General features: G+C 40.2%; 1 protein-coding gene across 4 annotated transcripts in view; it reads right to left on the bottom strand.

The window, feature by feature from the left end:
- Positions 1-6,778: 6,778 nt before the first annotated feature.
- Itgb6 (integrin subunit beta 6) overlaps positions 6,779-23,810 on the bottom strand; it is a 120,955-nt gene continuing 103,923 nt past the window's right edge. For all 4 annotated transcript variants that reach the window (XM_051184600.1, XM_051184597.1, XM_051184599.1 and 1 more), the window contains 3 exons: positions 19,321-19,440; positions 13,162-13,328; positions 6,779-8,735 (listed from right to left, as the gene is read on the bottom strand). In XM_051184600.1, the coding sequence (XP_051040557.1) occupies positions 8,637-8,735; positions 13,162-13,328; positions 19,321-19,440 (386 nt within the window). In that variant the 3' untranslated portion in view covers positions 6,779-8,636. The remainder of the gene's footprint in view (positions 8,736-13,161; positions 13,329-19,320; positions 19,441-23,810) is intronic.

The following is a 23,810-nucleotide window of genomic DNA, read 5'->3' as shown; positions in this document are numbered from 1 at the left end:
CTGAGTATAATCATATGTGTGAGTATGTGTATGTATATGAGTGTGAGTGTGTGTGTATGTGTGAGAGAGAGACCCACCTTCAGAGATGTCAGAATAAAATGGGGCTGAAGATGACTCTGCAGCCAGATCTATTCAGATCCCAATCCTATCTTTGTCCTTTATAAACTCAGTAACTCTGGGAAAATCCCTCTAACTTTTTAGCTTCTGCTTTCCAGGTGCAGAGAAAGAGCAATCCTCTTAGAGATTAAAAATGATTCTATTTGCCGTATTTTTATAATACGAGTGATGGCAGATTATGTTACAAATCAATATTACATCTTGATCTAGAATGTATAATACAGTATGGACAGTGTTGAAAAGTGTTTTGTACATATCAAATACTTACCTCCAATGAAAACTCTTCCAGTCTAGCCAGGCACCACTGAGGTTCTTTTCAACTAGGCCTCAGTATCAGACTATGCAAACATTACTGATACACTAAGGCAGTTGTCTAACATTTCAAAACCATATCCTTTGGACATATCCATAGCTACCTTTAGACTGTCTGCTATGAATTTCTCAAGGCAGACAAAATAACTTATTATTTATTCAGACAAAATACAGAAATAGGCCCTGCCTCAGCCTCTGTGAGCAGGCAGGAGACTATCTTCACCAATGAACCCCACAAGTTTCACAATGATTAACTCTTCCCACTGTGTTCTTTTCTACTTCCTCAACTACGAAGACCCCCCAAGAACTGCCCTTTTGCCCACTTCTTCCCTTAGTTTGCTCAGTTGTTTCAACACATATTGAACTTGAGGTTAGTTTGGTCTGGATTCTTTTCAGTGGTAGCCATGTAATATTGATTAAAATCTGTCCTTACCAGTTTAACCAGTAACAGACTACTTATCTTGGACATTTCATCAAACCTTTTTAGATGCCTCAGTTTCCTCATATACAAAATAAGAGGTAATAGCACTCTGTAGAGTCATTGTAAACTCTCAGTGAGCTGACATAGAATAATTACTGTACTTATAACAGTAGGTGTTCTCTACTTTTATTAACTACACAAGCTATTTAATGCTGATAAAATATGTACATTAAAAATACACACTTCCTTATATTTGACAGAGTAAAGCCAACTGGATGAAACAGTGGGGTTTCATGGTTGTACCTGCAGCTACTGGCCTGGGATACAATCAGCTGGTGTACAGAAATCACAAATATCAATACATTTAGGTTTAACCCAGTAAATATAATCTGAGCAATAAATTCCTTCACAAAGCTCATTCTTGGAAATTACAAACGTCAGGTCACATTTCAAATATAACAAGATCCTATGTGGGATTTAACAAAACCTCATAGTTATCGATGACACCAAAAGAACATGAAATGTCCAAATCTGTGTTCTTTGATTGGCAGGACCCTAAGTACATAGCTCTGGGTGAGCTCATGGGATGGAAAACTGAGTTACAGTTCCTTGTCACTGTGCAACTGAGTGGGAAAGAATAGAAGAGTAGGTTCTCCAGACTTTTCTCCTTGAATGGTGACTTTGCATGGCAAGTTACCAACACAGAGGGCAGCAACCAGCCCTCTGGAGCCTGCAACACAAAAGAATCAATGTGTTTGTCCAACCACCAATACCCTTCCAGTGAAGCGTTTCTCACTTAATGTCAGAACTTCTTAGCCCAACTGCCTTTGTTAAGGGAATCATGGCTGTGGTCAAGCCTCAAACACATTTTCTTGCTGTTGAGTTGTGTTGGCTTGAGTCTTATGTAGAGTAATTAATTCTAATGACATTATTTCTACTCACCACATTTTGTTCAGTTCCCATTTCTCCTGTATAGAAATGGTGTATTTTCCTATTTAGATTTATAAAATTAGTAAGAATGGTAGAGAATAATGATCAACCATCAACATTTTGGGGAGGAGGGAGGTTATTGGGGAGTAAACTCAGAACCTTTCCCATGTAAGGCAAGTGTTACAACTGAGATGTAACATCAGCCTGTATCAACATTTAAGTGAAGGCTTTGAAGGCCAACTTTCTCTAGTAGTTAAACAATGCTATTAGTGGGATTGCTTTTATAATACCATGAATCTGTAAGATGTTCTAGAAAAAAAAAAACCAGGCAATTAAGACATGAATTAAAAACAGAAAATCAGAGGACTTTCAGTTACTTGGGGAGTTTACTTGGGTCAGACATGTTACTTGTGGGGGACCGTTTCAAAGGAGTGTTTCAGCTCATGCTGTTTCTGGTGTTGAAGAGGAAACAAAAGTCATTATGTGGATTGAAATCCCATATAACTGGCATTATTGCTCTTACCATAGAGCTGGACATGCTGGCTGGGATGCTCAGGGGATAACTGTCTCAAAATGATAAGTGCATTAAAAATAAGTTGTAGAATATTAATTTAATATGTGTTACACTTGTTTATCCTGTGGAATATTTGCTTAGTTATGCAAAGATGTGCTGCTTTCTTTAATGTTGCATTGTTTAATGCGGTGGAGCTGTGTTACTTTGCCTGTCTAAAACACCCAATTGGTCTAAAGAAGAGCAGAATCACCAATAGCTGGGTAGCAGAAAGGATAGGTGGGGCTGGCAGGCAAAGAGAATAAATAAATAGGAGGAGAAATCTGGGAAGAAAGATTGAGGAGAAGGAGAGACGACATCAGGCACCAGCTACCCAGCTACCCAGCAAGCTATGAAGTAAGAAGTAAAGAAAGGTATATAGGACAGAGAAAGATAGAAGCTCAGAGACAAAATGTAGATGTGTGATATTTTGGAGTTGGGTGGTAGCCTCCAAAGAACAAATCATAAGAGTTAAAAAAAAATACTACAATAAGTACCCAACCACCTCTAATGTCTCATCCTCAGCATTACCCCTGCATAGGATTATTCTTTCCTTTCCTTACATTTTCCACACGTCTCCAAACCCAGTCAAACCAGTTGTTTCTTTCTTCTCTCTGTGTTGGCTTCATGATTTACAGCTTATATTGGCCTAGGACTGCTTTTTTTTTTTTTTTTTTTTTTTTTTTTGAAAAATTGATTTCCTTATTACCTAGGTCCTTTATAACAAAAGGATGACTCAAAGTTGCCATGACCATCTTCCCCACCCCCAGCATTAAAATGATGACAAACCCAAATAAACCACAACAGTTTCTTTTCTAGAAGTAAAGAGAAGTCTGAATATTTAGTCTTTTTTGAGGCTGTAATGTAACCTTTGATAGCCTACTATTAAGTGCAATAGGGATCAGGCCCCACTATGTGGTGTGGTACGTATTGTTTTTTTTTTTTTTTGTTGTTTGTTTGTTTTAAATAAAAACAGTGAGTTGTTTTCTAGGAACCTAGCTGGCAATTGACTTGAACTATGTTCCTGTGAGTGAGATCACTGAGCAACATACTGGGAAGAATGGCAAAGTTTAGAAACTTGAAGCTCCATGTCCAAAAACGCAATGTTTTTATTTTTAACAGTCCAAATAGATTATTGTTTCCATTTTTTTTTTTTTTACTTAGTTGCTTCCGTTTCTCCCCCAGTTCACTTTGTTCTTTCTTGAGACAATAGTGACTCCTGGGACCTTCGCACTTACTCACTGTCTTCTTACACAGGCCCCAGCTCAAAATATTGAGCTGTGCCTCCTCACACATCATGATACGGCTTTATATCCTGCATAGCTCCTGGTGCTGCTGGGTTATTACAGTTCAGGCTCTCCATAAAACAAGGGCTGGAAGCAAACAAAGTTCTTTGCTACTGCTCTAGTTGGAGGTGATATCCCAGGGAAGAAGAGAAGCATGGACAGGGGTAAGAGATGGTGAACACATGATGCTGCTGGAGGATGCTGGTGACATCATCCCCAGAAACTGCTGTTGCTGGCTCAGCCTCAATGTGTCTTCTGATTCCTTCCCATCTCTACTTCTTAGGTGTCTGCGTGCTTCCTTTGGGTGCTAACTCCCACATTGTTCTGTTCTGTACATTAGTACAGCTGCTGGCAAAGCCACTCTGAACTGCTGGGTTTTACTACCACGAGGACTGTGTGAGTTACTGCTGGGATTATTCCAGCACAGACCTGGGAGGCAGGTGGGGCTGATGGGAGATGTCATTCTGTATATGTGTCTCATACTGGTTAATGAATAAAGCACTGTTGGCCAATAGGAAAGGAAGATAGGAGGGACTAGGAGACAAGGAGAAATGAGGAAGTAGTAAGGAGGAGTCAAGATGGAGAGTCTGGAGAGAGCAATATGCAGCAGCTGGCTCCCGGTAAGAAAAACATGTGGACATACATAGATTAACACAAATGGGTTAATAACTAAGGCAGAGCTAGCCAATAAGAAACTAGTACCTGGCCAATAGCATTGTATCAAATACAGAGTCTCTGTACATTATTTGGGGCTGGCGCGGCGGCGGGACAAGACCAGCGGTGGGAGGAAAAACCCATACTTCTTACATGGGCCACATGAGATAAGCAGAAATTTGTCTACTATCTCAACATTGCATACTTACTTGTATATTATCGTGTCCCACATTGGGAAGAATAGAGATTGTTTTGTTCACTGCTCACAATACATTCATTGCCATAGGGAGGAATGTTGGGTATATACTATACATAAATAAATATTTATTGAATTAATTTACAGTATGTCAGAGATAGTTAAAGGAATTATAAGACATTGGGGTTCAAGCTAAAGATCAGAAAAACAAAGCAGCTAGCCATAGCTCTTACCTCTACTTCAGATCAACATGGGTGTTTCTGTCTCCATCAATCCTCAGAGTGCAATCCAGACTGCTCTGCTCTCCACCAAGCTTCAGACTGCAATCTCAGACTGCTATGTTTTCCTCGATGTGGTTAGAGACTTAATTCTCATGAGACCCTTGTTTATTCCTTTTAAACCTCTCAAATCCTGGGATTAAAGGTGTGTACTGCCACCACCTGGCCTCTAAGGCTAGCTAGAGTGGCTGCTGGGAAAGGTGTGCATCACCACTGCCTACGTGACTCTACGGCTGTGATTGGCTTTACATTTTGATCCCCAGTGGCTTTATTAAATCATAAACAATATACCACCACACTAAGTGCTATCCAAAATAACAGCAGGTATTGATTTCTAGAATTTGGGGCTTTAGTCTCCAAGAAACAGCAACTCAGAGATAGAAGATAAGCCCTTATTGATGAAGACCCCCCTCCCCCTTGTACTTGAGACACAGGGCCAGGAGGCTTTTGAGCTAGAACTAACCTGAAAGTCTGCTCTTTGAAAATTAGCTTTCATGATACCATGACAGCTTCCAAGGAGGGATGGGACTAACAGTTCTACCTATACATGACACCTGTGAACTACAACAACGACAAACATGACATGTTAATTCTGAGGGTGCAGGGTTGGTACACAAGGATTGCTGGTAACTAACAAATGATTGGACTTAAGATCCTCTCAACAAGAAGGAAATCATGCCTGGTACTGGAAACCTAGCCAAGTATACGGAACTAGTGAATGAATATTGGAGAAGAACCTACTAATTCCACATTACTAAACCAGCACAAGCCCTAACTATATTATAAATATTTATCATTATATGCAAAGATGAGTATAGTCTTCACCCCTGATCAAGGAAATCTCCCTTTTTAACAGATGGAGTCCATTATAGAAAATCACAACCGATCAAAATGCAGAGTTGTAGGCCCCAGTTCCAACTGATTCAACTTCTGCACCTAAGGCTTGGGAATCATTGCAGAAGAGGAGGTAGAAAGATTGTCAGAGCCAGAGGGACAGAGTGTTTGCTGAGATTGTGTCTCCTAGAAATGTCAGAAGCGCAACCATAAAGTCTCAATATTGCTCTCTTAACAAGACCTGAACAAGGGTGACACCAACAGATATGCTAATATGGTTGACAGAAAGTTCATGAGATACACACATGTGCAGGCACATACACATACACAACACACACAACACACATACCACACACACACACACACACACACACCACATATATACACACATACAACCACCACCACCAACAACACTCTAATCAACTAAACCAATAAATGGGCTAATGAGGTGAACAGACAGTTCTTAAAAAAAAAAAAGGTGATATATAAATGACCAATAAATATATGAAAAAATGTTCAATATCCCTAGCTACCATGGAAATGCAAATTAAGACTACACTAAGATTTTATGTTACCGTATTCATAAATTATCATAAAGAAAAAATAACAGGAAATGATGGTATGAATTTGGGAGAGAGAGGGAGCAAATGTTAGTGGGAATATAAGTTTGTATAGCAATCAATATGGGTATTCCTTAAAAAAACTTGAAGATGAAACTACTGTTTGACCCATATATATCATTTCTAGGTATATATACAAAGGACGAGTAAACATCAAGGCTCTTGTTGGTTTATGGATGACAATCTTCTCACTGTGTCATGTTCTGCCTAGGGTGTACATCTTTGTCTCCTCTCCTCTTCTTAAAGGACATTAGTCATGTTGGATTAGTGCCCCACACTATAACCCCACCTAAAGTTAGTTGCCTCTTTACAGATCCTATCTGTAGTTGCATAGTCACACTCTAAGATTCTAGGAGTTAGTACATGGTTCTTCTGGGACAGTGTTCAGTGGGGATATGTCAGCCCCTAACACCAATCCTTAAGAACTTGATATTACCAAACATGGGATAATGTTCTGTTCTTCTCGTTGGCCCTTGACTGAAATCACCAAAGTGAGTCAGAGTAAGTCACAGAATGATCCAGACATGTAAGAAGAGGGTTTGGCATCAAGTAAATGAAAGGCATTATCATCCAACCAAGGTTCAATGTTTAAATTATGTTTATTTTTGCCAATGCAAAATACAATAAAGCCACTTAAAAAACAACCATCTCATCATTGTGTAACATAACTCTTCAGTGAACAGAAGCCCTACTGTTAGTGTTTTGACCTTTTCAAGGTCCTGCCTTGGGTCAAAACAGTATTTAGAGAAAGAACAAATTCTTCCTACTACACACATGAAAGAGACTTCTATTTTCTAAAATCTCATTTCAGCAATAACACAAAAACAGCACAAACAGCCCCGTGTAGTGGTGGCAGCGCTGCCGTATTACTGGGAGTGTATCTGCAGGTTGCTCCAGACTCCAAGGTCTTGGACCATTCAGGGATCCAAGGAAAATCATTAGGATTTTTCTTTTAAATTTAGCTGTGTACTCCCTAACTGACTGATTTACCTGAGTTATTTCAAAAGCGAAAAAGAAAGACTCCAGACAATCAAAACGTACATAGATGTTTCTGGGAGGAGCTAGGGAGCTTGGAGACCAAGTGACAGTTCACTGGACAATCACGAAGCCTCCATTAATATGAAGCTGTTCACCCAGGGAATGGCTTCACAGGACTATCCAGTCAAAGCCACACACGCTGCACAAAAATACAGCAACTGGCCTGCATTCCAGGGACCTAAGTGTTGTTTGTTTCGTGCCATTGCACTTTCAAACTAAGATAGTTATACTATAACTAACACAATCCTTCTATCATTTTACTGACAAAAGAGTCACATGCAAAGGGCGTGGAGTTAGAAGATGCAGAGTCTGTCCCCAGCTCTTGCGCCTATCCTTTCGGCTTCTCTGTGGAGATCCAGTGAGAGGAAAGTTCTTCATAATGCAGCAGTAACCATAAGAAATGAAATTCTCCAGAGATGTTCTCTCCAATCTCTACTGGATTGCTGATTGCCGGTGCAGATTTTGTAAGTGGTTTTACTTGTTAGAACAAGTGGGTGACACATCCATTCCATGAACCCAGGCTGTGAATGCTTGGTTGTGCAGATGGGATAACAATGTCCTGCAGGAAACCCAGACTCCTTGAGGGACTCCTGCAGTCTTGACACACTTGATGGAAAGCCATGTGACCTTTTATTCTATTACCCCAGGTTCTGTTTATATTCCTGAAACTCTTTTTGATAAGCTAACAACTTGTTTGTATATATGACTTGTAAGTATAACATCTAAGACAATTGCTAACATTTAGAACTGTATTCTTTCTGCTGATGGGAAACCAGAATGTCATGTCCCATACTTAAAAAAAAAATCACCTAGCATGATGTAGCATGCCTTTAATCCCAGCACAGGCAGGTAGATCTTTGTGAGTTCAAGGCCAGCCTGGGCAGTTTCAGAACAGCCAGGACTTTTTAGAGAGACCCTGTCTCAAAAAACCAAAACCCCAAACAAACAAACAAGCAAATAATCCTTCAGGAAATGGGAGATTTTTCTGTAAATTTAGAAAAAGCAACAATAAAAGCATAAGAACTCCATGACTTTGCGGAGACAAAGACTTTAGGTAGCTGCATTCAGAAAGCAAGTGAGATTCTAATTCTGAACATTTTTCAAATGCAAATCAAGTCCTCATGAATCATTTTGATGATTTTTTTTTTTTGATGCATCAATGAAATGGAGTTCATACTCTTTATGTGATCTCGAGTTCACCTCTTTGCTTAGGATATTCTCTTGAATATTTTGAACCTGCCAATAGGGTCTCACTCTTCGTGCTGAGAAGGACTGATCTCCAATGATCTATTATTATCTTAAGTCAACCTGTTTTTGAAGCAACAAAGAAAGTCAAATCAAACAGTGCATTAACCTTTAACGGTAGTGAGGTTGACTTTCTCTAGCTGAAGTAGATCTGCCTACCCATCTGTGGAAAAGCCTGCCTTGTGCTTTTCCCTGTGTTTGTAGGTCACATTCTTAAAAGTGCTGGTGGAGCCTCTGTACAGTGGATTCGTTCCCTGAAGGACAGGAGGGAAAAGGTACAAAGAAAAGGAAATACATTTTGTTATTATACCACTTTAACATCTTCAAAGGTTTGCATTGTAGTTCAAAAATTGGAGAGTAAAGCTCAATCTTGGAAGCTATTTGAATAATTTTGATAAATTTTACATTTTACCCATCTTTATTTCACTTTTTGTGTGGTGCATCCATATGTACACTTCTAAAATTACTCTTCTTTATTTCATTGTTCTTAATGACTTAGCAGAGGGGCATTCACATGCCAGTGCACCTGTGGAGGTCAGAGGGTACCTTGGAAGCCAGTTCTCACCTTCCCTGAGTTCAGCAGGCTTAGGCACAAAGCTCCATTACCCTTGGAGCCATTCTCCCTGGCTCTCTTCCTTAGGCTTTGAAACAGAGCCTCTCACTTAACCAGTAGTTCATTGGCTAGACTGACTGACTAGTAATCTCCAGGGCTCTTTGTGGAAGTAGTACCCACACAGTTATAGTGACCCCACTGTGAAAAAGCCCAATACACTCAGTGGTCCTCCAGAATAAACATTGATGGAATTGTGCCTGGTTTACCACAGGACTTTAGGAGGAAGGGTAGACATAGTTTACAACTTCCCAGGGGAAGGAACTTTATCTACAACTTGACAAAACAAAATTGTATTTGTTATCAGAAGAACTAAGGGAAACAAAAACATCTCGTGACCTCACTTCCCTTGCCCTTGGATTCCCAGTAGCACCTCCTCTGCATGAGAACTGCTTCTGTATGGCTTCAAGACAGTGTCAAAACCTTTGACCAAGTGCCATGTTGCCTTTGGTCATATGACTTCAGAGAGACAGAGGCCATCTCTGCACTGAGGGTAGATAGAAGTAGTTCTTTGGCTACAGTCCATGGTGGGTATAAGCCAGGTTGCTGTATTGTCTCTACTCCTAAAATCAGCCTGGAGAGTTAATCCAGCTACCATTAGCATTAAGAGCTTTGAAAGATTAAGACTAACTAAAGTCGTCTCAGGTACTTATGGAGTCTCATTTGCAATAAAACTCATAAGAAGTTTTATGAAGTTTAAGGACTAGAAATTACTTGATAAAGCAGTCAATTTAAGAGACAAGATTGGAAAACATGAAATGCAGGTGGGGATAATGGCTGAAGCCTAGGCTGAAGAGAGGGAGCAGAGAGGGACTAGGAAAAATAAATTGGCTAGCATCAGGCTGGCTTAGGTTTTTGTAGGACTTGGTACTTGTTTGTAGGTCCCACCCCATATCTGCCAATCATAATAAAATGCACCTACTTCCCACATGAAATAGAATTTGTGTGTGTGTGTGTGTGTGTGTGTGTGTGTGTGTGTGTGTGTGTGCTAGTGTGCTATACATGTGTATGCAGGTATGCTTGCTTGTGTGTTGCATGTGTATAGGAGGCAAGAGGTCAATGCTGTGTGTCTTTTTCTATTGCCCCACCCCCCTTAAGATAACCTCTCAGTGTTGTGGAGTTCACCATTTTGGCTAGACTGGTTGGCCAGTGAGCCCCAGGATCTGCCTGTTTCTAGTCCTTCCAGCATCAGGGTTTCAGATTTGAGTTAGTGAGTCTGGCTTAACATGGGTGTTGGGAATATGAACTTGGGTCTACTTGCTTGCAAGCTTTACTCACTGAGCCAACTCTGCAACCACACAAAACAGATTTTATAGTACTCTAAAGGGGATGACTCAAGTTTCCAGAGACAGGGCAACATAATGTTATTTTGTAAATAATTAATCATTTACTTTTATGCAGTTTTCATTTCTTTTTAAACTACTTCATTTACACAGGTCTGGAATAGTTCAGGGGCCCCTTGTGTGGGGTCAGTGGACTAAGATTCCACCATAGTAGGAAGGTAAGGAACATATGTAAACTGGAGAAGGAAAAGTTCACACTGATACTGAGGTATGTTCTGCCCTCAGATGGTGATCAGAGTTCAAGAGAGCATGCTAGGGTTGGGTTTTGTGAGGAGGTATGGAAATGACCAGTGCCATATTCATTATTCACCTCCCATTGTGGGATGTCCAGTTGAGACTTGGGCTTCAGGCCTGATCTAGAGTGGGTGAGTGTCCACTTTTAGACAAGGCCAGTTCTTTCTAAGTATGTAAGGAGACCAGGTGTATTTTCTCCAGAATATCGAGGCCCTGACCTAAACCTGGATTCTGGAAAGCCAGTGGTACCTTTTTCAGGCTTGAATAAAAGCAATAACAGAAAGCTCTGTCATGGCTCACAGCTTCCTTAATGACTACCTAACTGCCAACTGCAGACCAGATTTGCTTAGAACAGAACAAAATCAACCCATGGCTCCAAGAAATGTCAGGCTAAACATATTTATTTTTCCCTACAAGTTAATGACTTGTCAGCCAAGAGAAAAAAAATGTCTAATCAAAGATGAATTTAAATATTTTCCATTTGTATTTTCAGAGGAAAAATGCTGAGGGTTTTTTTTTTTTTTTTTTTTTTGGTAATAAAAGGTAACCTTTATAGTCCTGACAAAATATTTCAGGAGGTAAGAGCAAAGATTTGTCTTCAGCTCTGTCCCCTTAAGAGTCTAAGGAGCCTGGTGACCTTATTGTTTCTTCTGTCCCTGGGTTTTAAAGATCAGTTAAGTTCACCCCTTGAGAAGAAATAGGTTTTAGACTGAAAACTGAATTAAATTGAAGACCTTTAAATGTATGTGCCAAGCATACATTTGTCCCAGGAGGAGGATGTGTTAGTGAAATTTGGACTGAATATTGAATGGAACCTCTTTTGCATGCAAATGAATAATTATTACCTGGTCATCATCTAGCCAGGAACATCAAACATTTGTTATTCAAAGAAAGCCAATTTAACAGGGAATAATATTTTCCATTTATGCTTGTATCTGTTTAATGTGTGGTTTTGTCCCATTTTAGATGAAGAAACAGCTAAATTTTGGCATTTGAATTTCAGTCATGTTTAGCTTCCTAAGGGAGAACAATTCATGTTTTTGGGGAAATTAACTGTTAATTAAAACGTATTCTAAAGATATTAATCATTTGTCAGCACTCATGACTGCATCTGAGAACATTAAAATATGCTGGTTAGTAGACACACATCACAAAATAGCCAAGTGTTTGCTTGTAGTCTCAGAATACCTGCTTGTTATTTTCAGAAGCTCTGAGCAAAGACTGTTCTTAGAATAAATTAATGATAGGGGCTCAACTCTACCTGTACCAAAACTTTGGGGAGCCCCTGAACTTTTGTCTGAATTATTTAAAACCCAACACTAGCCTTCATTTCTCTTTACTTATATATACTTCAGTTTGCTTCACTAGAGGCTACAGATTATGCATTCAGTATGTCACCATGGCTTGGTTAAATCTGATCAAATTCAACATATATACTTACCATCATTCTAGTGTCCAGCCTTTTCTAGGTGCTTTAAAAATATAATCTTAGAGATAGACTCCCAAGTCAGGACTCTTCCTGGTCCAAAGATGGCATTGTTTTTTTTTTTTTATATATAACTAAAGCATTTTTGTTCAAAAAATATAAGGTAGATTAAATTTTTATTAGCCTTTTCCTGTGATGTACATTATGATTAGTTTGAAATCATTCCCCTAAATATAAACATTCATTATCAAAAATAGAAAATTCCATTTGCTTTCAGAACTGAGGATGTTGCTATAGGCTTAGGGAAAATAGTGTTAACATCAATTTATTTAGGCAGATGAACCCAAAGGCACATTGTGTTTGCCTGTGTTTTCTCTAGTGAGTTTGTTGTTTTTGGAATCAGTGGTGTAAGATAATTGCTATTAGATAGCTAGACACACCATTAGAGATTGAGAGATGAAATTAAAACCATGAAATTGTTTCCAGGGGTCTCTAGAAATGTAATTATCTCTTCTGAAAATTGTAGTCCTGTTTTCTGTTTGCCTATTGAGGAGACATTTAAATCATATCATTGAATACATATATTTAAAGGTTTATTTCATGTAGCTGCTTAAACTTTATGTTATTCAGGAAAAAAATGCCTGGTATTTAAAGAGGCCTGTCAACGTTGCTTTGTTACCCATTATATCAGCAACAAGTATTTCCATGGAAATTGGCATACACTGTCACACTCTCCATGAACATAAGCTAGAATACGATTTACAGAAATGTTTAGATATAGAACCTATGCTTTAGTTAATGAGGTTGCCTCCACAACAGCCCTGAGTCACCATAGCAGGAGTGTCATGAGCCTCTCCAGGTGTTACAAGGCCATCACACTGAGACACTGGGTGTCATGAGGACAACCTAGCACCAGACAATGGATTCTTCTGCTCTCTAAGCAAGATAGAAGTGAAAGCCACTGGGGCTACCTGCAGAGTAGTCATATAAGTGACATCTGAAGTCACTTTCTACAGGGCATGGCTAAATCCCCAATCATTTCCACCAGCTCTCCAGAGTTCACATACCGTTTGCCACTTGGCCTTTGATCGTTCTGCTTCAAATTTAGCAACTTCTTTCCGATCATGAAATGATACCAGCAGCTTCCAAATGCACAGCAGGACGACTCCGATGAGCAGGATGGCCAGTGACACTCCCAACATGATCATTGGGATGTTTGGAGGTTTGGGGCAGTCTGTGGGAACAGATGAAGTCATCTTTAGAAGCTGAGACAATTAGTGTTTCATTGTAAGGAGGATTCGCCACTCCCACTTCAATGCGGGGACTGAACCAGAGCACTGAACATAGTGTACGATTCCTCTCCTAAGCTGTATTCCCATCTAATGGTTTGGAAAGATCTTTCTCATTGGGTTTACCAGTCACATGTTTTCAACAGGAGAGTAGAAATAGTGATACTTTCTTGTCCTGTTGAATTTTTTTCCCTAAACCTGAGCTATTTGTTTAAAGATAGGTTTATTCTCAGTGGAATAAAAGATTCAAAACAATTCAAACATTAATTTATAACCAGCCTTCTATATCCCTGGTTTTGCATGCACAGATTCAACAAACTATGGATTGAAAATATCCCTTTAGGTCAAGACCAGGCTGGAGAAACCCGTAGAAATTGCTGACCTGAACAAGGGGGAGTTCATAGACCCCAGTCTGATAGCTGGAAAACCAGCATAGGAGCTTCCCAGATTTCCTGAATGTGGGTGTTAGTTACGAGGACTGGGCAGTCTATAGGGCCTCTGGTAGTGGATCAGTATTTATCCCTAGTATACAAATGGACTTAGGTGCCCATTCCACATAGAGGGATACTCCCTCAGCCTAGACACATGGGGGAGGGCATAAGCTCTGCTCCAAATGATATGACAGATTTTGAAGATCTCCATGGAAGGCCTCACCTACCCTGAGGAGCAGAAAAGGGTTGGGATGGGGTTATTGAGGGAAACAGGGGAGAAGGAGAGGGAGAGGGAACTGGGATTGACATGTAAAACAAGCTTGTTTCAAATCTAAATTAAAAATTTATCAAATAAAGAAACTATTCCTTAATTGAGCATGCCCAGTCTTTCCCCTTGCTGTTGCTTTCTAAATGGCAAGCATAATATGTATTTAAATAGCAGTCATATTGTATTGGGTTTCATCTCCCTCCCTTTCTTCCTTCCTTCTTTTTTTCTTCCTTCCTTCCTTCCTTCCCTTGTTTCTTCTCTTGCATCCCAGGCTATGCACTCCTGAACCTCCTGACTTTACCTCCCCAGTGCTGAGATTACAGGTGTTTTATTTTATATCTGGTTTTATACAGTGCTGGGGATTGAACACGGGGATTAATATGTGTTAGGCAAGCACTCTACAAATTGAACTACATCTCAATGCCTGCATCACTTTTTGTAAATAACCTATAAGTGATTGCAAGTATATAGGAAGATGTGTGTAAATCCTATGCAAGTATAAAGGCCTTCAGTATTCACAGGTTTTAGTATCTGGACCCAATCTCTTGCAGATACACAGAGATGACTTGATCAGACAGTTGACTTTAAAATTTTAATACAGCACAGTGACAATTTTGTCAAGGATTTCCTTGAATCATGAACCATCTCAGGATTATATTAAAGATTATTAATCCAGCCTGGTTACTCATTTCTGTGATCCCAGAGCTCAGGAGGCAGATACAGAACATGTTGGAGGCCAACTTGAGGTCCACAGTGAGACAGTGTCTCACAAACTAAGGGCTGGGAGTGTGGAATACTTGCTTAGTTAGCATGTGCAAGGGTTCAGGCGCCATCTTCATAACAAAAAAGATTGCCCTTTACTAAAGACTCCTGTAAAGACAGAAGCTTTCTGTTTTATCCAATGCTCTGATTTCCTGACTGTTCCTTCACTAGAAGAGGGCAAGTTCAATTCTCATCTGATGTACATTAGTTGTATGGATCCCATCACTGAGTCCCTTGGCCTCATCTGTGAAATAAAGCACAATACTCCCTCGATTTCCCTGTGACAGCAACATGCTGAGGTGATCTTGTTTATCAAAGCCACAGCCTTCTAGACCCCGCACCAAGATATTGTTTCAGTGGGTCTTGGGTAATACTACAGGATATATTACTAAAGGTACCTAAATCTCTCTTATGACCAGGAAGTGAAGGGGATCAGATATTCTCAACTTTAAGATTCCATGAAATGTTATTTGGGCTCTATTGACAATTACATGCACCTTCCTCCGTTGCCAGTGAGATGACTGATCACCCTTGCAATGTGCTCTTAACGGAGCATTGTAATTAATAAATACCTTCTTTGCTTTCCTGGGAAGAATTTCCACATCAAATGATCACTAAATATCTGCATCCCTCCACAAGAAGTGAGGCAATACCCAACTTTATCTGGGGGAGAAATGAACCAGGCTATTCTCCATAATGCTACTCTTAGATAGTTAAAAATGGAGAGTTGAACACTGAGGACTGATCATGAGCTTTGCAGACCTGAATCTGAATGATCCCCCTAGCAGCATGATGCCTGGTTTCATACACTTTTAGGTGTGGAAAACCACGTAAGTACATTATGAAGAAACAAGCAGAATATAATGGCCTATTTACTATAGTACCGAGAGCTAAAGGCTGTGTTGCAGCCAGCAAATGAAGCATGGCTGTGTCCCTGAGAAAATATACCAATCCAGCTTTATCTTTGGCTAAGAAATGTCTGGGCAGGAACATAATACTGTCCTGTTCACAGCTGGAAAGCGAACAGGAGGATGCTGAAGTAGGGACTCCCTGAGGAAAAGGTGTGGCTTGGAAGAGACAGTTTTTTAAGAATGCAGGGTCCTGCGATACTGTGAATTTCTCAAGAAAATATTTTAGCTCAAGTTCCAAGGCAGATATCACAGCACAGATTTTAGCCCTCTCTTTCCATGCTCTTTATGATACTCCTGTGCTTAGACTGAAGCGAGCAGCCCCCTGGAAGAAGAGGGTCAGCTCTACTCCTGTGTGTGATACTGCCCGTCAAGTTGAGTCACTGCTGTACCTAATGTTGAGGTCTTGAAATCGGAGTGCTTAGCTCTGGCTAAGCTGGTGGCTATACCATATGTGACAGTTGGGCACTGGAAATGTGACATAATCAGGTTGTAGTATAAGTATTAAACAGTTACCTCACAGTCTAAGCACGAAAAAGAAAAATGTAAAACTTTAATGATCTTTTTGTTGATGTCATGTTGAAATGAGAATATTTTAGATACGATGGCAAAGAAAACTAACTTCACCTTTTTTGACTTTTTAACATGGTTTGTAAAAAACATTACATTTTATACAGAGTTTGCATAGCAGTGTTATTGGACAATGCTAACAACATCCTTTAGATTCAGATATTTATTACAGGTGTGTGTGTCCAGTGGGAGGCAGTATAGTGCAGTGGGTAAAAGCCTGGGCCCCAACCAGGCTGTTGGATTTCCTCAGGCAAGCAGTTCTGGGATTAATTATTGCAAGACCTAACAATGTTGTTGTTTTCATGCCTCAGTTTCCCCACCTGTAGGACAAAAATAATACCAGTACCTGCTTTATAGGGTTGTTGAAGATACTGAGTGAATCAGCACATAGGAAACATGAGGAGTGGCATGTGTTTTAGTAAAGCAGCATGCACAAAGGGACTGCGACAACAGATGCCTTCCTCTCACCTGTCTGTCTCCCAGAAGGCAAGGGCCTGGATTGCCTATGTGTGATTGACAGATGTCGCACCTGCAGTGCTTGGCTTTGTCAAGCAAAGAAGGCTCTGCTGTCATTTTTTGGTTGTGAGCCTAGCCTTAATGGCTGAGCCATCTCTCCAGCCCTGTGGCTATCATTTTTTTTTTTTTTTAAATATCTGGCATGACCTATAGGCTCTGACATTTGTCCCAATGGTTCTCAACCCATTGGTCATAACCCCTTTAGGGGGTCCAACAACAGCAAAGGTGCAGTTATGAATTAGTAACAAAATAGTTTTATAGTTGGGGAGGGGGTCACCACAGCATGAGGAACTGTAGTAAAGGGTACAGCATTAGGAAGGGTGAGAACCATTGTTCTACCCAGCTATAGAAGGTGATGCTGTGCTGTGCCTACATCCTCAAGCAACATCGAGCATGCTGGACCAGCTCCCTTTTCAATTTGCTTAGAGGACACTAGGAGACATTAACCTCTTCTGCCTGCTTTTGTTTTTTTGCCTTCTCTCTTATCCCAGTTTGTAATTTCAGAGCCACAGGTTTCAGTTTAGGGAGGAAGGAACTCTTGACTCCTGGGGGAAGGCTACAGCCTCAGGGCTTCTAGAAGCAGGCCTGCCCAGGAATGGGGCATTTGAGATATCCTTGGGCCTGGCAGTAGATCTTGTGAAATCTCAGGGAGATTGCTTTTCCTTCCCTTCCCTTTACTCTGAAAGAACAGGGATAAATAAGACACCGTGAAAGAAAGGCACTCGGACATCTGTGAGTGCTCTGAAGGACAGCATGTTAGTGCGTTTCTCATACTGTGTACAAGAATAAAACAGCAGACAGTAACAAGACAGTGTTTATCAGCTGAAGGTATGTTCCATGAATAGAGGGGGGGGGGGGAAAGAAAAGGACAAAAAGAAAATTAAGTCATTTAGGCACAGAAGCCTGCACACGGAAACTTGCTTTGTTGTTTGGGGTGTGGTTTTCCAATAGGACCAGCATGTTAAGGGGTGGTTTTGATTTCAGGGTAATGAGCTAAAGTCAGTACCACAATTACAAATGCAGTGATGGGGTTCAGCCAGGAGACCTGGCTGTATAAAGCTTGTAATGAGGAGATGGGGTCTGTTTTCTATATTAGGGAATAATTTGGTTTCGCACAGTGTGACCCACATTGTTTGCTTAACTGAAGATGGGAGGATGCATTTTGTGTTCAGATTTCTCAGAAATACGTACAGGGAATTTCTAATTGCCTGTTGCTGGGAGCACACTGCCCTCGCAAGCATCAGAAGCATGCTCACAGTCATCCCTCCACGTTTCCATCTGTGCCTGACCTCCAGCTACATCTTGCCCTTGGCACAGTAATGTCACCTTTCTCTGACCATTTTCTTGATTGCAACATGAGGTTTAAACCTACTTTTCAGGTATTTGCTATCACCTTTTCAACTCCTGGGGTGATACTAATTTGATAGCTTTGGTTTCAAATTGCAGGACTTAACATTCTCTCAGCACATTGAAAAACAAGCACACACCAAAACCCATCTGCTTTATACCCTATGTGTGCTGCTGCTGTCTGGACCAGACCTTAGGCTCCAAACCCAAGCCTGATGAGGTCAGATTTAACAAAGCTGTCATTTCTCTGGGACATTTTGAAAGCTTCTTAAAGATATGTTCTCTACTGCTTTCCTTTGTATATAATATAAACTTGTCTTTTCCCTTGGCTGGAGATGAAATTTCTACCTGAGTGTCCCTACATTAGAAACTGATTTCCATGTGTCAGCATGGCTGAAAATTGACAGAAACACAGAAATCATGGGCTGTTGGATGCTCTGTTCTGGATCACTCAGTCGAGGTTGCCTCAACTCAAAGTAATCATTCTGCCTCATTCTCCTGAATACTGGGATTGTAGATGTATGATGGCTGACCTGACACCTTGACATTTTCTGTAGCCACACCCTTATCTGTTGCCTTGTGTCTTTCCTGATCCAACAGTATCACTTAATGAACCATTGCACTGAGGCCTCTTTTGGAGCATATATTACATCCATTGCTCCTCTCATTCCTTGAGTTAAGTCTTAAAAAGATTGTGCTATTATTTTTTCCCATTTTGCAGATGAGGAAGTAGAGGTCTGGAGAGGCAAGTAGATCCCACAATAAGGCAGCAATTGCACAACAAAAATAGTTTGTTGAAGCACTGCTTATACTTGGCTTTAAAATCTGTTGTATTCCTTCCTGCTAGTTTTTCTGGAAAAACAAATCTGTTGCTATATTTTGTCTTCTTCAGTCTGCCTTTCTACAGTGCCAGCAGCCAGCTGTCAAGGAGGTGATGCCTGGTACAATGAAAGTCATCACATTACCTAATCTTAATAAAAGACATGGGAATACCACAAAGACTTTGAGAAGGATCTTTCACGCCAAACTTTGAAATGTCTTTCCTGGCAAGCTACCTGCAGTGACTGTCTGGATCTCCTTCTACGTGGTGGTAACACTAGACACCGACAACAACAATGGAACACAAGGTACCCACCTTTTTCACTGATGTTGTGGATGATGGTTTTCCCCTCATTGTCTGTGGTTATTAGGAATGTAATAAGACATTCATTTTCTCCTTGTAGAGAGCAGGAAACAGAAGTATCCTTTGAAAAATCTGTAGATGAAAGAGTCATTCATTAGGGTAAATGAGATTTCAAATTAGATAATTTTTAAAGCAAAGCAGTATTGAGTTTTTCAATATGCAAATTAGGATTTTCAGTATCATCGAATGGAAATTAAAAGGCATAGGATTTCTGTTCCCCTCCTCCCCAAGTGAGAACTTCAGTTTTACTTACGTTCCAGAAGAACAGCCCCAGATGTGGTCAATCAGGACTGACCATCAAAACTACCTATCGATCTGATGGAGGCAGATTTCAGTGAAGTGAATGCAGCACAGGGCAGGTGCCCACAGCTGCCTGGGGAATAGAATGGCCATGATTATAGTAATGAGGGGGCTGTGCATCCCTCTCTGCTTAAAGCATCTGGGAGAATGGCTAGATTACACTGCCGCTTGGTGCAGATGGACCCGGATCGTAGTAGAGAGGGCTTCTCACAGTGGTACAGCCAGGGTTGCTGGCTTTGTACTGTCATGTGGTGAGAATAAAATAATATCAGGAAACTGAGACAGAGGTGTTATGTGCCTCAGAGACCCGCAGGATAAAGGGGAGCTTCAGGTTTAAAGGAACCCAGGGTAACAGTTGTCCAACATGCAGTATATCTTCTTTCTTAATAAGAAAGCAAGCTTTTCCTCAAATCTATCCTAAATGGAATGTTTTTTCCTTGCAAAGCGTATTCAAGAGTTAGAAAATGAATTTCATGATAATAATTAGTAATAAAATTTTATTTGTGGTATTAAAAATTTAAAACTCTTAGCTCACACATCAAATATTCTGATGGCTCAGCTACTCTGCCGAGTTTATCGAACGTTTTCTGAACTAAACCAAAACAGATTAGTTTTACAATTCTTTTTCTAATTTGGAAAAGTTTTGGAGAGACTATTATAGTTTCTTCAGAAGCCTGTAATTAAAATAACATTTATGCTGAATTTAAACTTCTAAGACATATGCTCCAATATTAGTGTGCAAAGACAGATTATGAAAACCAAATTGTCCCAGGTGATCTTGGGCCACTCATCTTGAGTATGACTTTTCAATTAGTTTAAGAATGTTTTTTCTTTTTTTCAAGACAGGTTTTTTCTGTATATCCTTGGCTGTCCTAGAACTTTCTCTGTAGAGCAGGCTGGATCTGTCTGCCTCTGCCTGCTGAGTATTGCGATTAAAAATGTGTGACACTACCATCCAGCAGCTTAAGAAAATTTTAAAGGTGTAAATAGAATTTATTTTGTGTGTGTGTTTAAGAAGTTTTTAAAGGTATTAATAGAATCCGTGTGTGTGTGTGTGTGTGTGTGTGTGTGTGTGTGTGTGTGTATGTGTGTGTGTGTGTTCTTAGAACACATAACACCTCTGTCTCAGTTTCCTGATATTAATTTATTATCACCACGTGACAATACAAAGCAGCAACCCTGGCTGTACCACTGTGAGAAGCCCTCTCTATTACGATCCAGGTCCATCTTAGAATAAATAGCCTATTTAAGGATATTTAGAGCACAGAAATGCTAGTTATAAAATATAGAAATATTAAGTTTTCATAGTTTGCTGTCTTTGCATTTAATTTTTAAGAGAAAAACATGATAGGACCTGTGACTAATAAGCCTTTTAATCATTCATGACAACAGCAACCAGTAAATAATAGATTCAGCATTCTAAATGAAATTTTGTACAACAGATTTACGTGAACTAAACTGGTTTTGAACTCATTAGAGCCTCCTTTTTATGGATGCATGAATATAAAGAAATTTAGTGCAAATAATCCATATGCATACAACCATCTGACTCACCTGGGTCTGGGGACCCTGCCCCAGTGTTCCAATGGGAGAAACTGATGTGCACAGAACCTGGGCATTAGGTGCCTCTTAGACTTATTAAAGTAAGTATTTTAACAAGATGTCTTGGATGAAGAGAGTTGGAAAGCTCTTGGCAACTATGGATGAGCATGGCCTGTGTTATTTCATGTGTTTGATGGTAAATAGCAGGTACCCTCACTGAGTTCATAGTTTGGTCCTTTTTATATGGCCTTTTCCTCACCACTGACTAAATTACACTCTAAAAACTAAGATCCTGAAGTCTTGGGGAGTGTGCTTTTGCATTTTGAAGTCTTCTCTTTCAGTCTCTGCCACAGCAGTGGCACTTAATGGGACATCAGGCTTGCAGGTTGATCTATGTGGCTGGTTCAGCATCCTCATGTCTGTAATATTAATCCTGACTCTTTGTTTCCTTTTAAATAGCACACTGAAGCATTGGGAGGATTATTTAGGTTTTAATGGAACTTCAGGTCTGGCCTTTGATACACAGCTCCCCTCTTGTGCTTTAATTAACCCCACCATTCCTTTTCTCGACTCTCCCAGGCTAGATGTGCCCTGTTTTGTAGTGTTTGGGTGTTGAAATAGTACTATCAGACATGCCATGAAAGATTTGCATAATTAGCTGCTAAGGTTTTCTTTTGTTGTTCATAGAAAATGGCCCTTTCTTTCTCTCTCTTTTTTTCTTTGTGAGACCAGAATTACTGCTACTGAATAATACAGGGAAAATAAGATCTCAGACAGCCAGGGAAGTCATGCTTAGTGAAGGAAGACGTGTAAGTGGGGATGGAGGGTGGAGGGGGTGGAAAGATGGTCCAGGAAGAATGTAGAAAATAGTATGTCTGTGCTGTTGAGTCCTAACCCTGTGTTTTAAGACATCAGCTCTGGGAACAGTTATTATTTCTGCCAGTAAGCAGTTTCCCAAAGGTGGTGGCAATGTGTGTCAGGGAAGGAGTGGTTCTATATTGAGATACATTTTGGAATCTCTCTTTTACCTTAGCGCCTCTCTTGCCTTTCCTGGAGACTCACACCTGTATTTAATTCAGTGAGCATAAAGATTCTAAAGACTTGCCAAGGTCTGGATCCTTAGTTTCCCCGTTTCGAATGTGTATGACTGACTGTGGATACACTTCTAAAATGTATATGACTATGGGTGCCTTATTTTCTTGAACTTTTCAGAGATTGTGTTTGTGGGAACAAACTTTGAGTAACAATGGTCTGAGTGTCTGAATAGTGGGGTAAATTAAGAAGCACAGCTCTTTCAGTCAAAGGGAATGAATAATGTTTGATGTGCCTGCCCCACGCGCCCACACACAACGGGTAAATTCATATGAGTTATGCGGTATGTATGTTTACTCCATGTCCCCAGCAGAGGAATATAGGTGCTAAGAGACCCTTAGACAAACACATGTGATGTCATCCTTTCAAAATAGTGTGAGAATGACATCAGTGGGCTAGAAAGTCAAAACAGGATTTATAAGGAGGCTGTTGGAAAGGTGTTTTTTAAACTCAGTTGACCAGATCTCATGTTCACTCAAGTTTGTCAGGATTAGTGCCTGGAGTGGGTTAACCATCCACTGCTTGTTTTCGTTTTCCAAGTTAGAAATAGCAGTATCCTTCTGTCTTACAGATACTGTGGTCAAACACAAAAGAACGTAAGTATTCTAAAAGCTGCGTAAGCTAGGCTTCCTCCCCAAGCCAGGCATCTTTGCTCATCTACTCTGAAAACTGTGAACTTAGACACAGGGACTGCCCTGTTCACACTTCTGTGGCTGACACGCTGCTGCTTTACTCCTTTTCAGCACATTGCACTTCCCATGCTGCTGGTGAATTGACTTCTAGTCATTTGCAGGCATTTTCTGCAATTTTTGCTCATTTCCCGAGACAGCTGGTAAGTACCCCACTGCTGTGAAATGAGCCTGGAGGATACACTAAGATGCGTACCAGTTACTGATGTGGACACTCTACAAATGCTGCTCTTGCTCAGTGCTTTTATGTGTTTCACCTTTGGTCTCAGACAAAGCACACAACATCTCATTCCATTTGCTGCTGTTTGGCATATTTATCTTTGGTCATCAGAAAAGCACAGATGAGGGGTTTTACGGGCACTCAACATGTCCTGCCACACCCAGTAACTCAACTGTAGCATCACTACAATTTTGAAACAAGTACTTAAAAAAAAATTCTTTATATATTCTATTTTGTAAATGCATTAATTTCTATTTTCTAACTCCATCTATTCAATATATGTATCCTACGGGCCATATGTTATCCTGTGACCATTCCTCTTCGCCTGAGTTACATCTCAGCCAGACCTCTAAAGCACACAGAGTTGGTGCAATAAGCTAATGCAGTCAATGATGCTCTAAACTCAAATCCTCCCAACTATTCCTTTAGAATAGTGAGCTATCTTTGTCATAAAGTTCCCATGTTCCTTTTTTAAAATACCCTTTACTGCTCAGCTAAAATGCAGTTGTGTTGAGTATTTGGGATGAGATTTCTCATTTTAAATAATTAAACATGACAGAGGGAAACAGAAGTGGGACTTGCTTAGCAGTTAGAAGTGG

The sequence above is a fragment of the Phodopus roborovskii genome, unplaced genomic scaffold (assembly GCF_943737965.1).
Source record: "Phodopus roborovskii unplaced genomic scaffold, PHOROB, whole genome shotgun sequence".
Taxonomy (NCBI): Eukaryota; Metazoa; Chordata; class Mammalia; order Rodentia; family Cricetidae; genus Phodopus; species Phodopus roborovskii.
Note: the sequence above shows the minus strand (reverse complement) of the source record. Positions and strands in the feature narration are given on the sequence as shown.